The sequence below is a fragment of the Periophthalmus magnuspinnatus genome, chromosome 22, assembly GCF_009829125.3.
Source record: "Periophthalmus magnuspinnatus isolate fPerMag1 chromosome 22, fPerMag1.2.pri, whole genome shotgun sequence".
In the NCBI taxonomy this organism is placed as follows: domain Eukaryota; kingdom Metazoa; phylum Chordata; class Actinopteri; order Gobiiformes; family Gobiidae; genus Periophthalmus; species Periophthalmus magnuspinnatus.
Window position 1 is genome coordinate 20,956,017 of NC_047147.1, and position 16,786 is coordinate 20,972,802.

Sequence of the window (16,786 nt, forward strand, 5' to 3'; positions counted from 1 at the left end):
AAGTCGTAGAAGTTTATCGCCATCGTCATCGTGAACACAATTTCAAATCTAGAAAAACGCGTCGCCGTTATGGTGCGACATAAAACAATGAGTGATAATAGTAAGAATAAAACTAATTTCAATCTACGGCAGGGTTATCAAAAGTATTGGAAATCAGATACTAATGGAGTATACATCCATGGACCACTATGGAACAGGTCACACGGTAATATAAAAGAAAGTACTACGATTTATCTTTGAAAATTGCATTCTATTGTCTATATACATAACTTTTTTGCTGTCCTCAAGGTATCGGAATTGGTATTGAGTACTGAGTCTGTTCCTCAGTATCGACATCGATTTTGAAATTTGAGTATCGTGACAACACTATTTTACGGAAGCCTCAACAGATCAAAAAATCAGATTTATTTTAGATTTTTTGCTAACTCAAACTAGCACTTTTTAATGGCAAATTTCTAACAACAAAGTAACAGAGAGACATTGACTGACACCAAACAAAACAGCAATGGTAAATGTTAGCATGCTAGTATGGTCACTGAGCAATTCAACTAAAGTTGTAAAGTTTCAACTAAAACCTGGTAAACAAAGTGCATGACTACTACAAACTACTGTGAGTAATTGGGCGTTAGCCGGTCACTCAAAATCAAAATGTGCCACCGCTTAGCATATAACACTGCGCATGCTACATGGGAAAAAAAAACAACAAAACAGACTAGCTAAACGACGAATCCAGTGTCCAGAAAACCTCCTTGTATCATCGCTGGGGAAATGTACAAGTTATTAGAGACTTGGAAGTTAGCAAGTCTCCAAAACCATAACCCAAAGTTACCTAGCATGTATTTGATCGACAATGCTAATCTTAACGGGGAGCACTGCACTGTATGTTGTCAGTCAGTGTCTGGTATAAGCACTTTGCATGCTCCTCTGCCCGTGCACAGTGGTAAATAATGGCAGAGTGGTTGGCGTGTGGGTTTATGAAAGCTAGCGTGCTGAGCCTGGCGCTGGGCTGGAAGAGGATTCAGTCAGGCCCCATTTAGCCTGGGCGGATAGCAGACACCAGGGGCTGCAGAGGCCGGCAAACGCAAGTGTCTGTGTAATGTAGAAGGAAGCTCGGAAAAAGACTGAAGCAGCAATATCACCTCAATGAAATAATCAAAGCCATTAGAATGTTAAATAAGAAATTGTGTACATTTTGAATCACACATGCATGTTAACACAGTTTTCTTGACGTAGGTCATCTAATAATGCGAATATTTGTAAAGTAACACATATAAAAACACATATAAGTCCACCCCGCTCCCATTGTATGAATAAACAGCGTCTTTGAGTTTGATGAAAAGCTCAATCATTATTATTATTTTATTATTAAATCAAGATGACTTTAAGAAACTATTTGACCAAACAAATGTCTAAAGTAGTATTTTTGATGTAAGGCTTGAACTGGCTATGTCCAACAATAAACGATGAACCAGACTTTCCACAGCAAGATGAGATAACCTCAAAAACCGCATTAAAGAACCAGGGGTTAGCTAGTTATTGTTAGCTTTACTGTCAAGGCTAAAGTCTGCCCTGGTCTGCACTGGAGAGTTATGAAAAGTGCTTATAAACTCATCAGGGTGAATAATTAGGATGCTCGGAACGTATGAGGTAAGTGAGAAGACCACTGCAAATCTTCTAAAATTAATTAGTTGTGTTTTCACGTTTTAAAAAAATCAGAAGAAGCTATCAATTATCGTCCAGCGTATGAGACTAACCAAAAACCTTACAATACATTAAGATAATTATAAAAAAAAACGTAACGCTGACTAGCATGCACATGAAATCCCGAGCACTTAAACCAGGGTGTATGTTTAGTTTATGAATCCATGCCATTATCTGCGTTATCTTTGCGCTGTGACTTTTACACTATCTCCCTTGTCAGCTGCAGATTACACTGTCTACTGTTATGTTAGTGGCAGACACCTGAGCTGATGTTTTTACGACGCATGGATCACACGTGTACCCCGGCCCTCACCTCGCTGCCGTAATCTTAAACAAATGTAATTACGCTAGCGACCACTCCCCGGTACAGTTAGCGTGACGCCAGTTGTCTCGCGCATTAGCAAACAAACTACCTAATGGACAACTAATAGTGTCTGAGCACATAGGACATCTCTGTGATAAAGAACAATAAGACGTAGGCGCTTTTAACTGAGGAATAAGCCCCGCCCCCTGGTCTAATGTGGGCGGGTACAGACAGCGGACTTTACCCTTCTGCTTTTTGATTTTAGTTTAAGATAGCAATTAGCAAGACTACACCAGGTCATACTATTGGCTAGTTATTGTTAGCAACTTATCATCGTTATTAAATACACGCTGGCTGCACGTGATTTTCATCCATGTAGCGAAAATTTAACTAGCCCCAGTTTAGAAAAATTGTAAAAGCAGCTGTTAGGGTCAAAATGAGGCTGCTGCGTGCTGTCAGAATCGAATTTAAAGCGCTTTTTTTGTCCGAGAAACAGGAAGCGCACTGTTAGCGTGGTAGGTGTTATAGCAGGCTAGCATACCAATTCACCAGCAACTCAACACGCAAGAGGGTCCTACTGAAGAACACAATAACACTTAACCCGTTACAGTCGAACCTCTTGCTAGCGTCTGAGCTAATGTCAATATCAAGTTTGCTTATTTGACGCAAGGAAATCCTCAAATGCAAACTCTCACCCAGCGATAGTGGTCAATATGTTGAGTTCACACTTTGCTAATTTTAAATATCAAGTAGATCTAATTGAAAAAAAGGGATATTTCTGAACCTTAGCGAGTCATTTTACAGTCCGTTTATATTCGTCTGATATTACAAATAGTATGAATTGACAAACTTTCTGAATATTGTTATGGGATTACTCCAAAAAAATCTAGATATTCATTTCTGTCTACATTTCCCAGCCCTACTCAGACGTGCTCAAGTTAAAGCTTTCAAACCACATTGTTCCTCACTTGTAAGCCCAGGTGAGCTGCAGGTAAGCTGTGGAGTCCGCTCAGTTGAGGTCGGAGGCGGGCTGGCGGGTTGGCGGTCGATGGGGCGGGCCAATGCACCGTCCATTGACTGTGACACAGGGACCCTTGTGCCCCGGGCGAGCTGCGATTGTGCCGGTGGACAAAGGCCTGATTCAGCATGTCCTTCCCTCTGGGCAGTGCTGGGGAAACCGTAGACGAACGCAAGCAAGTAAACCCCCCTCCCATACCTCCTCCTGCACTCATCCTCTGATCCTCTCCCTCTATCCATCGCTCGTTCACTACCAGGGTTGCCAGATTTTCAGAGAGCAACAAGCGACTAATCCTTTGAAAAAACGGCCAAAGTAAGCGACCCATGCTCCACGCAAATATAACCAACTCGGTTACATTTTACTCAAATGCATTTACTTGAGTAACTTTTTAGAGAAACTGTACTTTTAAGGATACTTTTACTTCTACTTGAGTAATACATTTGATTGAAGTAACAGTACTCTTGCGTGAGTAAAAGTTTTAGTTCCTCTTCCCACCATCTACAAGTGACAAAAGATTCTTGACGATATGAAATGATTTGAACATTTGTGTTTCTTGCGCTGCTCCTTCAGATAAATCAGGTATTACATCCTGACTTAAGCAATAATTTACCTGTTACTGTTTTGAGTAATTTCTTTGACCACTTTGTACTTCTACTTGAATAATATCAGTTTGAAGTAACATTAATCTTACGTGAGTACAACTGTTGGCGACTCTACTCACCTCTGTCTTTTACTGGGTCTGTTATTGTGAAGGAGACTGGAAAAAATTCTAAAAATCACCTATTTTATAACTCAGGAACAAGCCCAAAAACACACAACCTGTGACTCTCAAAATTTGCAAGCGACCTTCCCCAAAAAAGAGGCCCAGAGTTGCTATAAAGAAGAGAACTTGGCAACTCGGCTCCCTCCCTCTATCCATCCATCCCTCGTTCACTACCCTATCTCCCACTCTTTACATTTCAACTATGCTACGCGCGGCATCAAAGGGAGCTGCCGAACAATGCCAAAGGGAGGCCAGCCGGTCAGGAATTTGAAGAGCTCTTTCGGGGTTTTCATAGAGTCAAGTCTGCCATGTGCCTCTGGATAATCTTAGCTGGGGCCAGTAGAGGACAAGTAAATCAACTTCCAACACACTGCTAATTCTGGATGGACAAACAGACAAGGCTACCGACAATAAAACATGTCTAGGTATGTACTGTTACTGGGTACATTTACACGCTCAGGTAACTAGAACAACACCAACCAGACAAGACAACCAGAACGTTAGCAAAACCGTTATGGAACTGAAAATTATGAAGGTACAAGCTGCCAATGGAGGAGCATAACAATGTAAAGCTACGATAAAATTAGCTGTATATAGTTAAGCTTTAAGAGTTTTTATATCTTCACATATACTAGTATAGCAGTAACAACTTCATAGTAACAAAACCCAGTGGTGGATGAAGTACAGATACAGACGCAAAAACAGTTGCAAAACGAATCAGTTTGCTCAAATCTGAAGCTTGAACTCGACAACTTTAGTCAGGATGTTACTACAAACATGGTCAAAACAACCCCTCAAATCATGTGAAAAGTACTTTTTACTTTTGAGTCCAGTAAAAAAATGAGTAGAAAAAAAGAAAGTAGAAAGTACAGATACGTGCTCTCAAATGTAGTGAAGTAAAAGTAATAAGTATCCACGTAACTACAGTACGCTGCTACTTGTACTTTACTTTACGTTACTTTCCACAACTGAATACGCCATGCCTTAATAAAACATGAACAAATTCACTATTTAATGAAGGGGTTAGGGTTAGACGTTAGCATTAGAGTAGGCTAATTAAGTAAGCTTGAACAATTCTTAATGAACTCTTTGTGCATTATGAATTAAGTCTTTGTTCATGGTTTGTTAAGGCTATCCAACGTGTATTTGTTATAAAATGTTACCACATAGCATTGCAAAACCCCTTTTTTATGCTAACTATTACCACCTGCGAATTTTGGCTCTTCTTTAAAATATGAACAAAGACACTAGATAAAAACACACACAATGCTAGTAGGATGTCAGCTCTTTTGGGGTTTTCCATACACTCAGTTGTGTCATGCGCCTCTTGATGGAACCAGTCAATGAGGGACAGATCTCTTTCATCTGATTGGCCAGAGCGGACTTCCTGTCTCGTCTCCGCTGGCGTAAAAGAGCCAATAACGCGGAATCCTGTGCCAAATGAGATGACAAGTCCCCAGAGACAGGCCAGCGAGCGTCTGTGATGTCTTCATTTGAGTAAAGTGCTTTTGGCATGTTGGTCTTAATGAGGGCTGTGGTATTACAGTGTAGTCCCGTGTACAGTGGATACATTTCTGCTGAAAGAACATGTTTGTGGTGGCTCATATCATGGGATTTAGATTTGGCTGAAAGATTGAGAAAGTGAGATGAAAAAAGCCAACAAATACTTGGAATAGTAATCTCGATTCAAGTATTTTTTTCAAGTCTAGACTGAAATACTGAAATACTGACAGCCATATAGAAAAGTGGAACGTACTTAATAAAAAAATCTAAACTAGTCAAAGTACAGTACATATTTATTTCTTTTTTAAGTTAGTAAGTTTTTGCAGTCCACAATTCTAGGCTGTATCCCTTAGCGTTGTATTTGAGCATTTAATCGTTTAAAATGGAAGACAAAATGAACGTTTACCAAGTGCATCCCAAGTGTTACTTAATATGGGAATTTTTTATACTTCTAATTTGAAAAAGTAAAATCTCTAGGGCGGTTAAAATAAACCTAAATCGTATTTTTCCACAGAGTAAATGGAAAAAAATAAAATAAAATAAAAAATTACTAACATGTATTAAATGAAAACAGGGTGGTATTGCTAATCTCGTGCACAAAGCTAAAAACATTAGTTGTACTTATACACTTTTTGAACAACAAATTTGTTTCAGTTTGTCTACACACAATGCAACCTAACACTACACAAACTCCAACAAACATCTATCTATACAACTCCCATGTTAGACCACTATTTTAGCATTAATCACCATGACACAGGCAAGGCGAGTCAATTTTCTGCTTTGCTAGGTAAGGTGCGTGGTATCCGTCGAAGAAAAAAAAAACAGCCAGTCTTGGGAGGAGGCTAATCTTTGGTTACTGTTGTAATTGAAATGCTATCCACACTGTAGGGTGCATTAAAGCCGCGATAACGCCCGTTCCTGTGGCCAATTTAAGTAGCTCGCCTTGGCTAGCAGCGAACGCGAGGTGGGGGTTTGACTGGGTCGGGTGAACACTGGTGCGAAGGTGGGGGGGGTAGATAGATAAGCGAATGACAAACTCGGCTAATTCTCCAGGCATGTTTCTCATTGTGATTCGCAAAGAAGAAAAAATTAGGTAGAGAAAAAATGAATCACAGACCCAAAAAATCAATTGACCCTCGGGTGGCTTGTCAGGCTTTGCGAGCGTGATAAACCTAAAAGCTCCGTTAATGTCGGCCTGCCTGCGCTCGGCAGATAGGGCACTTTGTAAATGAACCCGCTTTGATAAATATATTAAGGGAAAAGCCGCGAATAAAAGGCTGCCGACTTGTCATTTGTAAATAGCACCCCCGCTACATGGAATTAAAATGATAAAATAGGCTCGCCATATAATTAAGTTTGTGTAAAACCTGAAATCCGTGCAAATACCTTCCTGCCATTTTGAAAGGGAGCTGTCACTTCAATTAATCTGAACATCACGACGCTGCGACAAAATTAAGCCGCCGCGATAAAAAACCTGGGCTAGTATTTCGATAAGTAATTCCTGTATCATTTCTTCGCTTCTGTGATCATTTTATTTAATCCCACCACCCCCAGTTATACGCTAAGCCATGTACAAAGGGGTCTGCTGGCCAGGCCACCGAAAACCTTAATCCAACATATTGTCGCTCCTATAAAACCAGCGAGGGGGTGGCAGCCATTTTTTACGTTTTTTTTTGTTGGTTTTGATTTTGGGTTCGATGATCTTTCGCCTGTAAAAATATCCACAAAGACCACAAGGGATAACAGCGGAACATCCTCCTCCTAGCTAGCTTACATGTAATAGCGTTACAAAGAGTGTCTATGGTGCGGGGATGGCGAAACGGTTTTGCGAGCATTAGGTGTCTTGGCAAAATGAAAATGAAAATGCAATGCTGGTGGTGGAGATAGGGAAAGCGGGAAAAAATAAGGAATATCGGCGCAAGCTAAAATTCAGAAATCTGAACTTTGTGTAGTTTGAACTGCTTCAGGTAAGTCTACTAACTAAATCTACTGTATGTCATTTCATTCAAATTCATACATTTTTATATAGATTTGACCAAATTGAAGGAATATTTGTGTTTTTTTCTTGTAAATATCTCGTATGAGGTCAACCAACGTAAGACCAACTATGACTTTTGCTACTACTGCACTTCAGAACTCAAGTAATTTTAACTTGTAGATATTCCTTGTAGTTTTGAGGGCATCTTGACTTACCAGTTGTTTACTTGTAAGATGGTGAGGCCCGTGTCTTGAGCTAGCTGCTTCTTCTGCTCTTCAGAAGGGTAAGGGTGCTGCGAGGAGGAGAGAAACCACACGCAAATGAGCTTGTTTAACATAGATTAACATAAATACATGCATTGAAGAAACCAAACCCAAGTGCCCCTTACATACGCACACACACACACACACACGCCCCGAGTCAAGTTGCTACTATAGTCTGTATATGCTTGTTGTTTGGTGTAACCCAAGACTGCACCCGTTGCTGACCTCCACCCAACCTTGAACATTATAGACATTGGGAAAACCTACACGTGTCCACCCACTCAGCTACATAGAGCTCCTATTCAGGCGCTAAAGCTGTCAGAGCAGGCCAAACAGGTTCATCAAAACTGTCAACACGGATCACCCCATTGGCTTGTCCCCATTCCTGCCCACACACCTAGAATAAAGCAGAGAAACATACTCTAAAGTGAGTCTACGCAAACAGTTAAGGAGATAATGGACATCCTCGTCTAATGCCACGAGAAGAGAGGGAGTGGATGCAGATTAGCAAGAAATCATGACGTATTTATAACCTTGACTGTAACTGTAAGACATATTAATGGTGTTTTATCATCTTAACGAAAAAAAAAATGGTCAAAAGTTGTATTTCTGCAACATCAAAAGTTAAGTTTGAAGTGTGGAATAGTACAAACTTACAAAGGAGAGTAGAAATTGTATAGAGTAAGTATGTGTATTCCACAGTTATATCTAATGGTGTCAAAAGTATACAAAGATACTAAAACTAGTAACAGACCTAGATACTCATTTGAGCAAGTATCGACAAGACCACATGACTGAGGGATTGCACAGATGTGAGGCCAGATGGGAATATAAAAGAAAGTACTACCGTTTAATGTTGAAAATGGCATTCTATTGTCTAAAGAAAGAGCGTTTTTTATCATTGTGGTGTCAGAATCGGTATTGAGCATCGAGTCTATTCATAAGTATAAAATCCACTTCGAAATTCCCCCCAAAAAAATCATATCTAAAATCCAATCTATGTTGATCATGTTACTTTATTACCCAAAATATCATATCCATTGTACGGACCAATATATCCTTTCTAGGGATTTTGTATTTTGAATATAATATTGGTTGATTTGGAGTGATTTTTTTACATGTCAAAAACACAAAACCAACTAGCATCCCAAATCCAAGAATGTCTGTTTTTAGTTTTTAGTTTACCAACCCAAATAGACCGAGAACGGCCCTCGATGTTGTTCCTCATTTGTACATCATAATATAACCAGTGTAAGAAGACAAGCCTTTTATAATGCCATTTCATGAGAACGAGTGGGCGCTGATTTGCAAGAAACCACATTCATCTCCCCTTCACCGTCTGACATGTGTCTTGATGGTGCCTTTTTCAGCTTAGCCAAACCCCTTCTTATAGACTTAAAGGAAACAGCAGAAACAAAACAAGCTCGAACGAAACGCCAAGAATTTTACCTGAAAATGTAATTCTGCAACAAGGGGGGGATGCAATGACACTATTTCTGTCAAGTCCAATCTGGAGGAACCCGGGATGATATAAATGCCTAGACCTTGGGCTTGGCGTGCTCCCCCTGGGCTAGCTATGAAGCATGACAAAACAACAGTGATCGCTGGTGACAGATGTCTTTAAGGGCTAGATTAGGAGCCGGAGCGCACGCAAAGCAAATAAATGAGATGCTATGTGTTGCCATTCAGTAGCTCAGACAACGGGAGAGCATTACAACCCATACAGTATATTGGGACAACAGAAATCAGCTATATTTAGGCACTGTCAAATCTTGTCAGCGTTGATTCTCTTGTCAAGTTGTTACAGTTTGGGTTCAAAAGCAGCGGAAATGGCGCTGTTGTTCGAACGTGATTGGGAATATTTGCATTTCAGAAAAGGATATCCAGGATTGACAATATAAAGACGCAAGTCACATTTCGGTAACTTTACAGGAGTGGAAAAAACATTCATCAAAATTATATCAAAAATATTGCATTTGTACACAACTTTCTTTGTTCAGTTCACAATAACTAGGATGTCGAGGCTATTGTTAGAGCAGCTTTTGTGAGAATAAAAAGTAGATTGTTACGCGTGATCGAACATAGCATTTTGTCAAGAAGTTCAGTCACTTTTATCAGTTCGTTAATGTAACCTTAAAACAGCTAAAAAATATTTAAAAAGTATGCATCAGTGTCATCGTTACAACTTTTACCGCTAGCAAGAAAAGACATTTTAAGACATTTTTTTTTATTAGGAATTACATTTTTTTCGTTTTTTAAAGAATTTCCAAAGTCAAAATCACATGTTAGTAGACCGCTACATTAAATAACATGTTTCAAAATTGCAAAGAATATTGTAAAGCTTTTAATTCCCGAACCCTACACTAATAATAATAATACCTCTATAATGTCCCTAACTTGTAAAACACCATATATCCAACCGACAATATACGACTGTTCCACAAATCAAACACGCACAAGTCGAACACGGAGCGAATTAAATTTTACCTTGAAATCCTAATGTCATACTAATGAAGCCGTGCGCGGGTGTATATCAGCAGCGGCAGCCTCTCCTCTCCGCTCGTCTAGTCCCTTTTAATTAAAGGTGAGGTGAAAAAAACTGTCTGGAGGAATGTCTTCAATTAATAACAAACAAGGCTAAGATTGGACAAATAATGAGGCCCCCGGTCTGAGAAAAGGATTAATCTGATTTGTACTTGTGTATAGGGGCCCCTTTAATATGCTAAAATCATTAACAAAGGAAAGACGATAATGCGCGCTTGGAAATACATTTTTTGATTGCCTGGTGCTGACATTTCCTTGGCGAGGGAAGACGCGGACGTTTTTTTCTTCTTTGTGTATATGCTATGCTAGCGTACAGTAGTGTAATAACATGCGTATGGTCATTAGCAGCAGACTGTAAAACTAGCCGTATAGGACAATTCGGGCATAGAAATCTATCAGTGATGTTTTTATTTGTGGGGAAAACACGCTAATCCTAATAACAGGCGCTGTATCAGATTTTGACGGTCTTAAAAACGTGAAAAACAGTAGTTCATCGACGGTTTGCAGTGGTTTAAAGTTATTTCTTCCTTACCTTATGCATTCTGAGCATCCTAATTATTCTCAGCGTGTTTAGAAGTTCTTTTCATAACTCTAAGCAACCGGTTTTGCAGCAACAGTAAAGCTAACAGCGACAACCATGCTAATGCGCACTTCCTAATTATCAATAAAATGCTTTATAATTGAACGGAGACAGCACACGGTGATGTATTTTGACCTCAAGAGTTTTTTTTTGCTCAAATAACAGGGTAAAAATGAGTACAGGGTCTATAACAGTGATACAAAAGCTGAAGAAAGCAATACGATTTAAACTCTTAAGATAAATACATGTAAAAATATTGAACCCAGCAGCGAGGTGGAGAGGTGAGCACTAAAGATGCACGAGGCTGAGAATTGTGGTTGGCCAGTGTTAGCCTAACCCCAAGCCATCCATTAAGGACAAGGCAGGGTCATCAAGATAACCTCAACCCTCCAAACCTCCGACGACACGGGGACCACAACAAGCAATCTCAAACCAGGCAAAATGTTTGACTTTCCCCAAAATCCGACCTCATTTCCCCTGCAATAATCTACACTTAAAATGACTTGATTTCTGAATTTGAACAGTTTTGACAAGATTATAGTCAAGATTATAATACACTACTCGGTGGATTCCATACCCTTATTTAGAGAGCAATTTTCCTATTAAATAAAATTACTTAGTTTGAAAAAATCGGGTTTAAGTTTGTTCCAATGGTTGCGTGGCGAGCCAAAACCACACGCTTTATACAATACTTACGCTAGTAGGGCATGGTCCATTTGTGTCAAAACAAACATGGTGGTGCAGAATCAACGAGCTAAGAACTAAACTCTCGTATGCATTTGAGGAAAAAGAAGTTATAGGTTTTGTTCTGAATGATACAAAACTGTAATTGGACCGTTCCAGGTTTAGTCTTTATTTTGTGGTCTTCTCTCTGATACGACTGAAGCCCGATATGTGACAGAACATGTGAGACAAATGTAGCGGTGCAGATGATGCGGTGCGGGTGGGCTAACTGGGGATCGCTAACATGTCAATTAACCTATTTAGCATGTTTTGAGTAATCTCTTTCAAAATTTCACACGCAAATCAATACCAAACTCATCAAACCCTCTCAAATTCTGCAATCTTTATCTCAAAGTCTTCTCTCTGGTATGACCGAAGCCCGATACGTGAGTGAACACGCGAGACAAATGTGGCGGTGCAGATGATGCGGCGCGGGTGGGCTGACTGGGGATTGGAAATGGGACTGGGTCATTTACATTGTATTAAGGCTTCCTCGGCCTCTCAGGACCCTGGACGGTCATCAATCGCCCACTGTCAGCCGTGTAGCCGCGCGCCTTGGCTCGGTGATAAATACGGCAGCCAGCGGCACGGCTCGTCCGGCACCGCGGCACATAATGGATGATCTGAACAAACAAGAAAGATGTCTCATCAAGCAGAGTGGGGACGTTAAAGGGCCCCGCGTGCGCACACAAAAGCCCTGAGTAAGGAGATTTGGCCTGACCGTATAGACACCGCGGTGAAAAATCCCATTGCCATCGGCTCATAGCCCCTCCAGTACTGGCTCAGTCCCTTATTTGTGTCAGATTAGGTGTAACCCTCAGACCTCTCTATACCTGCTTATGAGGAGCTGGGTATTCTGGGAAACAATGGGGGAAATGTGGCACGGGTCCAGGTCAAGATTGTAGATAGTAGCTGCTGTTTTGGTTGTGGATTAGAATTAGATCGAGGTAGACCAGATTTGTTATATTACGTGAAATAGACTCTTGTGAGCTTTTTAGCCATGTTGGAATGTTGTTACCTCCTTAAAAAACATACTCAGAGTTGAGTTTTGTTTCATTCACATGTTTTTTAGTCTGTCTACATCTCCAAAGCTCAAAATGCTCTGTTCCACCTTGTGATGTCATGAAGCTGTAGCTAACATCTACATCTAACATCTTTTACCTTTTGTTCAGTAGAGATTGGCAATTCCACATCTGAAATTATCTAAATTATTCTAGTGAAGGCAAAAAAAACTATAGCTACTGCCAATGAAGTTAGTTAACTGTGTAGTGAAGGGACATGATCATAATGACATTACGTTTGGGATTACCACCTGATGACATCATGCAGTGGGACCAAGAACTGGATTGGATTCAGATAACATCACAACATTCTACAGTTTCCTATAGTTTAAACTGAGCTGGGGACAGATCAGAATTCTCTGGTCGAATTTGCTGTTTAACTGATTGCAGAATCTCGTTTATGGTTAATATCTTTGTAATTACTGGGCCTGTCCACATGAAACAAAAGATTGGCATGAAGTTCAACCTCTTCTCTAAATATACAAAAGCTAAATTCATTTTTCACAGTAGCTTCAGGAAGTGGTGCCATTATTCAACTCCAAAGACATGATTGTTGTCAGTTGAAAGGACTTTAAACTATAAGATTGTGAAGCCAAGTTCTACCAAAAAAACCCCCGATAAGGCTCAGAAATTTGGATATTTCTTCCAAAAAAAAAAAGTGAATAGGAATTATATAGTCCCCTGCACCACATCTGAAACTATGACATCACCAAATTCTATAACGTGAACCAAAAACTCGAGCCCCACGCACCTGTAACACCCCCTCCTCCAGTTTCTCGCCTTTTGTTGACCCGCTCACTGGCACTCACCACAGTTTTATGGCTGTCACCCGGGCCACCCACACTTTATGTTGTGGCTGACGCGTGAAACACCAATACCCCACTATGCGAAGCGACAAAAAGAAAGAAAGAACCCAAGAACGCAGGGTGTGGACTGGCTTCAGCACACATGCATTTGTCATGGGCTTAGCGGTTACACGGCCTCCCTGGCTATGAAACGTGAGAGTGGCTGTTTAGACCTCTGAGTGACCTCTTCATGTTAATTGCTGCGGTTGGAAAATGCCAGTAAATCAACAGCTAAAAGCGCATTGCAAAGAAAAGGGATATTACTTTGTTTGTTGGTGTGTTTAATCTGATTTGAGGAAGTAGGTTTTGATGATCTGATTTCAGAATATTGATATATCTGTCATTGTAACTTCAAAGCATGTTTCAAGCAAAAATATTTAACAGCTACCTTTTACCATAAAAAAATAAAATCCCATTCTGTACTAACTAATATATGTCATTAACTCATCTAACTGTCTCAAACAAACTACTCCTTTCCACTCTGTAAAAACTCAAATTTAGAATTAAAACTACTTATTAGCTTAAAGTAGAATAAAAAGTTCTAAATAAAAGGTATTTATTTCCTGCTTTAAAGATTTTCCAGGTTTCTGTAATGTATATTTTATTAATATTTCAAGTCAAATCAAGAGTACTATTTTGCAGAAATTTTTACTCATGTTGATTTATTTTTTTAATTTTGTTTAAATTTCTAAACACATTCAGCATTTCAGAATGGGGGGTAGGTAATGCGTCTTTAGCCTTAGCCTCAGGAGACAGCCAGGACTTGCGCGCTAAATGGACGAAACCCAAACACGAGCAGATCAAACATGTTATTGATAATCCCCTCCCAGCCAGCGCTCGGACGCTCGATACGGTCAGTTACAAACACCAAGGCCAATATCCTTAAAAGAGCACTGACCGCAAAGCATAAAAACAAGGCAGTCTATAAATAATTACAGGCTCAGATGAGACACAGAGGTTGCAAATGGAAGCAGTTTGGTGAATTGCGCCAAAACGTGCTAATGGATGACACAAGTGTAGACTAAAAATTGAAAAAAAAAGAAAAGAAAAGACATATTTTAACTTTTCATCATACTTGGAATACAATGCCTATTAGATTCCATATGATAAGATCCAATTACACTATATCACAGATTTTTTTAAATTTATTTACTGTATTTTTTGTGCCTTAGTAAATTATAAACACTAATTCACTGTAGCATTTTTTTAGATTTTAATTTTTTTTTTTCCATATTTACAGGTATTTTATTATTATTATTATTATTATTATTATTATTATTATTATTATTATTAGTAGTAGTAGTAGTAATATTTTTGTAAAGTTAATATTTATACTTTTTTTTTATGTTAAGTTTCAACCCATAACTGATTTAACCCATAACTGACATTGCCACAACTCTATCTACAATCAAGATACGTAGCACTTTTGTCACGTGAAAATTGAAGTGATTTTTAAATACTGTTTGCAGCTTACATTTTTAACTTGAGTTGACAATTGGTGGGCCCCACTTAAAGTATATTGTGACTGGGGCCTTGAAACATAACAGCAAACACGCGGCCAGGTGGATCCCATTCTGTCACTCAACCTATATAAGCTAACGTACAGGTCGCCAGCTAGCTAAATGACTTCTTAGATATTGTCCTATATGCAACGTCTCCTTTGGTTACCTTCTCCATGGTTTACTTAAAGGTCCTATATTACGTGAAAATGACTCTTGCGACCTCTAAGCCATGTTATAATGTTGTTATGTCATCAAAAACATATCCAGAGTTGTGTTTTTCATTCAGAGTCACCATTTTTATTAGTCTGTCTTCATCTCCAAAGCTCAAAATGATCCACTCCACCTTGTGATGTCATGAAGAGGGACCTTTTGTTCAGCAGAGACTGGAACTTCCGGGGCTGAAAATTATCCAAATGAATCTAGTGAAGGTGTATGGGGTTTAAAAACAAGAAACAGTGGAGCACTTCCTGTATTACCACATGACATCACAAGGTGGAACGGAGTGTTTTCTGTTTGAGAGAAGAACTCAGTCTAAATATGCAGAGTTTTTTTGTGGATTGTTGTTTCAGTGGCATAAATTAACTTCCATATTATCGTTTATCGTCTATATTTACTTCGGCAATAAATCACACTTCAGAATGTGCTATCGTGCCAGTTTAATGCCGTACTGATTAACATTCCGGGTAAACAATACCATCTCAAGTGGCAGATCTCCCACCAGAAAAGTTACGCAGTACGTCGTTTATCATGTATCTGTTAGCATCCTGTCGACAATAGCCACGCTGCTGGTTTGTCATTCCAAAGCGCTTTACTTCTTACTGTTATCAGACAAAGACACATACGCCCAATCCAAGCGTTCCAACGGGAAGTGATTTCGCAAGTTCCCATATGCATGAATATTTGTGAATGAAATATCACTACGAATAGGTTACAGACTAAATCACAATATCGCAATGTTTAAAGCTCCTTGGTAATCTTGGTATTTCCCCACCACACACCCACACACACCCGCACACACACGCACACACACAATAAGCCCATCCACTCTCACTTTTCACTCTACATGGCCTCATTCGCCGTCCAACGCGCCATATTTCACATTCATACTCTCCTGACACCTATTTGCTGGCGTCGACAAATCCCGCAGCCCGATCATTATCCAGGCAATCCCCCCCCCCCCCGCCCGTCCGCCCCGTCGCCCGCTGCCCCCGCCTAACCTGCCCGTGCTAGCCCCTCTCGCCGGTGGACCCTCGTTGATGGATGACATCATCAGTGCGAGACGTGAGTTATGAGGCCGGGTCGTAAGGTCGCGGCGGCTTGCAAACCTATTCCATGCTAATGACTCCCAGGAAATCGCGGGGCACATCGACTGTTTACCCCCCCCCCCCCCGTTGCCATGGCGACATCCAAGGCCGCAGTTATGGTCATTGGTGCCTTTTTATTGAGTCCATATATTTAGGTTATCGCACAGTTTGCATCTTATTATCATTATTATCAATATTTTAGGTGTTTGGTTGAGTCCTTTTTTTCAATATGAGTTGGCGCAAACAAGCAAACAAGTTACACCGTCATCCGTTAGGGTTTTATGTCAGATGCCCATCCTTCTGCACATACTGTTACTTGAGTGGGGACTGTGTGTTAAGTGTCTTTCCCAGAGACTCAAAAACATTGCAAGATTTGTACTGCTGATCTTCTGGTTGATGGACGAACCCTTAACTCACTGTAACTCGCGTGAAAACTGTTACAAAGTCTCTCGCCCAGTACTACATTGAGGTTACATCGAACTGGTAACCTCCCCGTTACTGCTTTCGCGCTTAACTCACTGCACCACTGCTTCCCTAATCCCAATCATACATATTTTCCAAGTTTCAAAATATCGGCAGCATTGATTGTTTCTTTTATTGTCACTATTCGTCAACCTTCCAATTGATTTGCGATCTCATTTGCTCGTAATCAAAGCGACCGGAGCTTAGTACCTGTCAAAACTGCAATCGCAAT

At 40.0% G+C, this 16,786-nt stretch overlaps 1 protein-coding gene across 7 annotated transcripts in view; it reads right to left on the bottom strand.

Moving 5' to 3' along the window:
• meis2a (Meis homeobox 2a) overlaps positions 1-16,786 on the bottom strand; it is a 168,632-nt gene that overhangs the window by 49,836 nt on the left and 102,010 nt on the right. For all 7 annotated transcript variants that reach the window (XM_033988129.2, XM_033988130.2, XM_033988128.2 and 4 more), the window contains one exon: positions 7,486-7,562. In XM_033988129.2, coding sequence (XP_033844020.1) covers positions 7,486-7,562 — 77 coding nt within the window. The remainder of the gene's footprint in view (positions 1-7,485; positions 7,563-16,786) is intronic.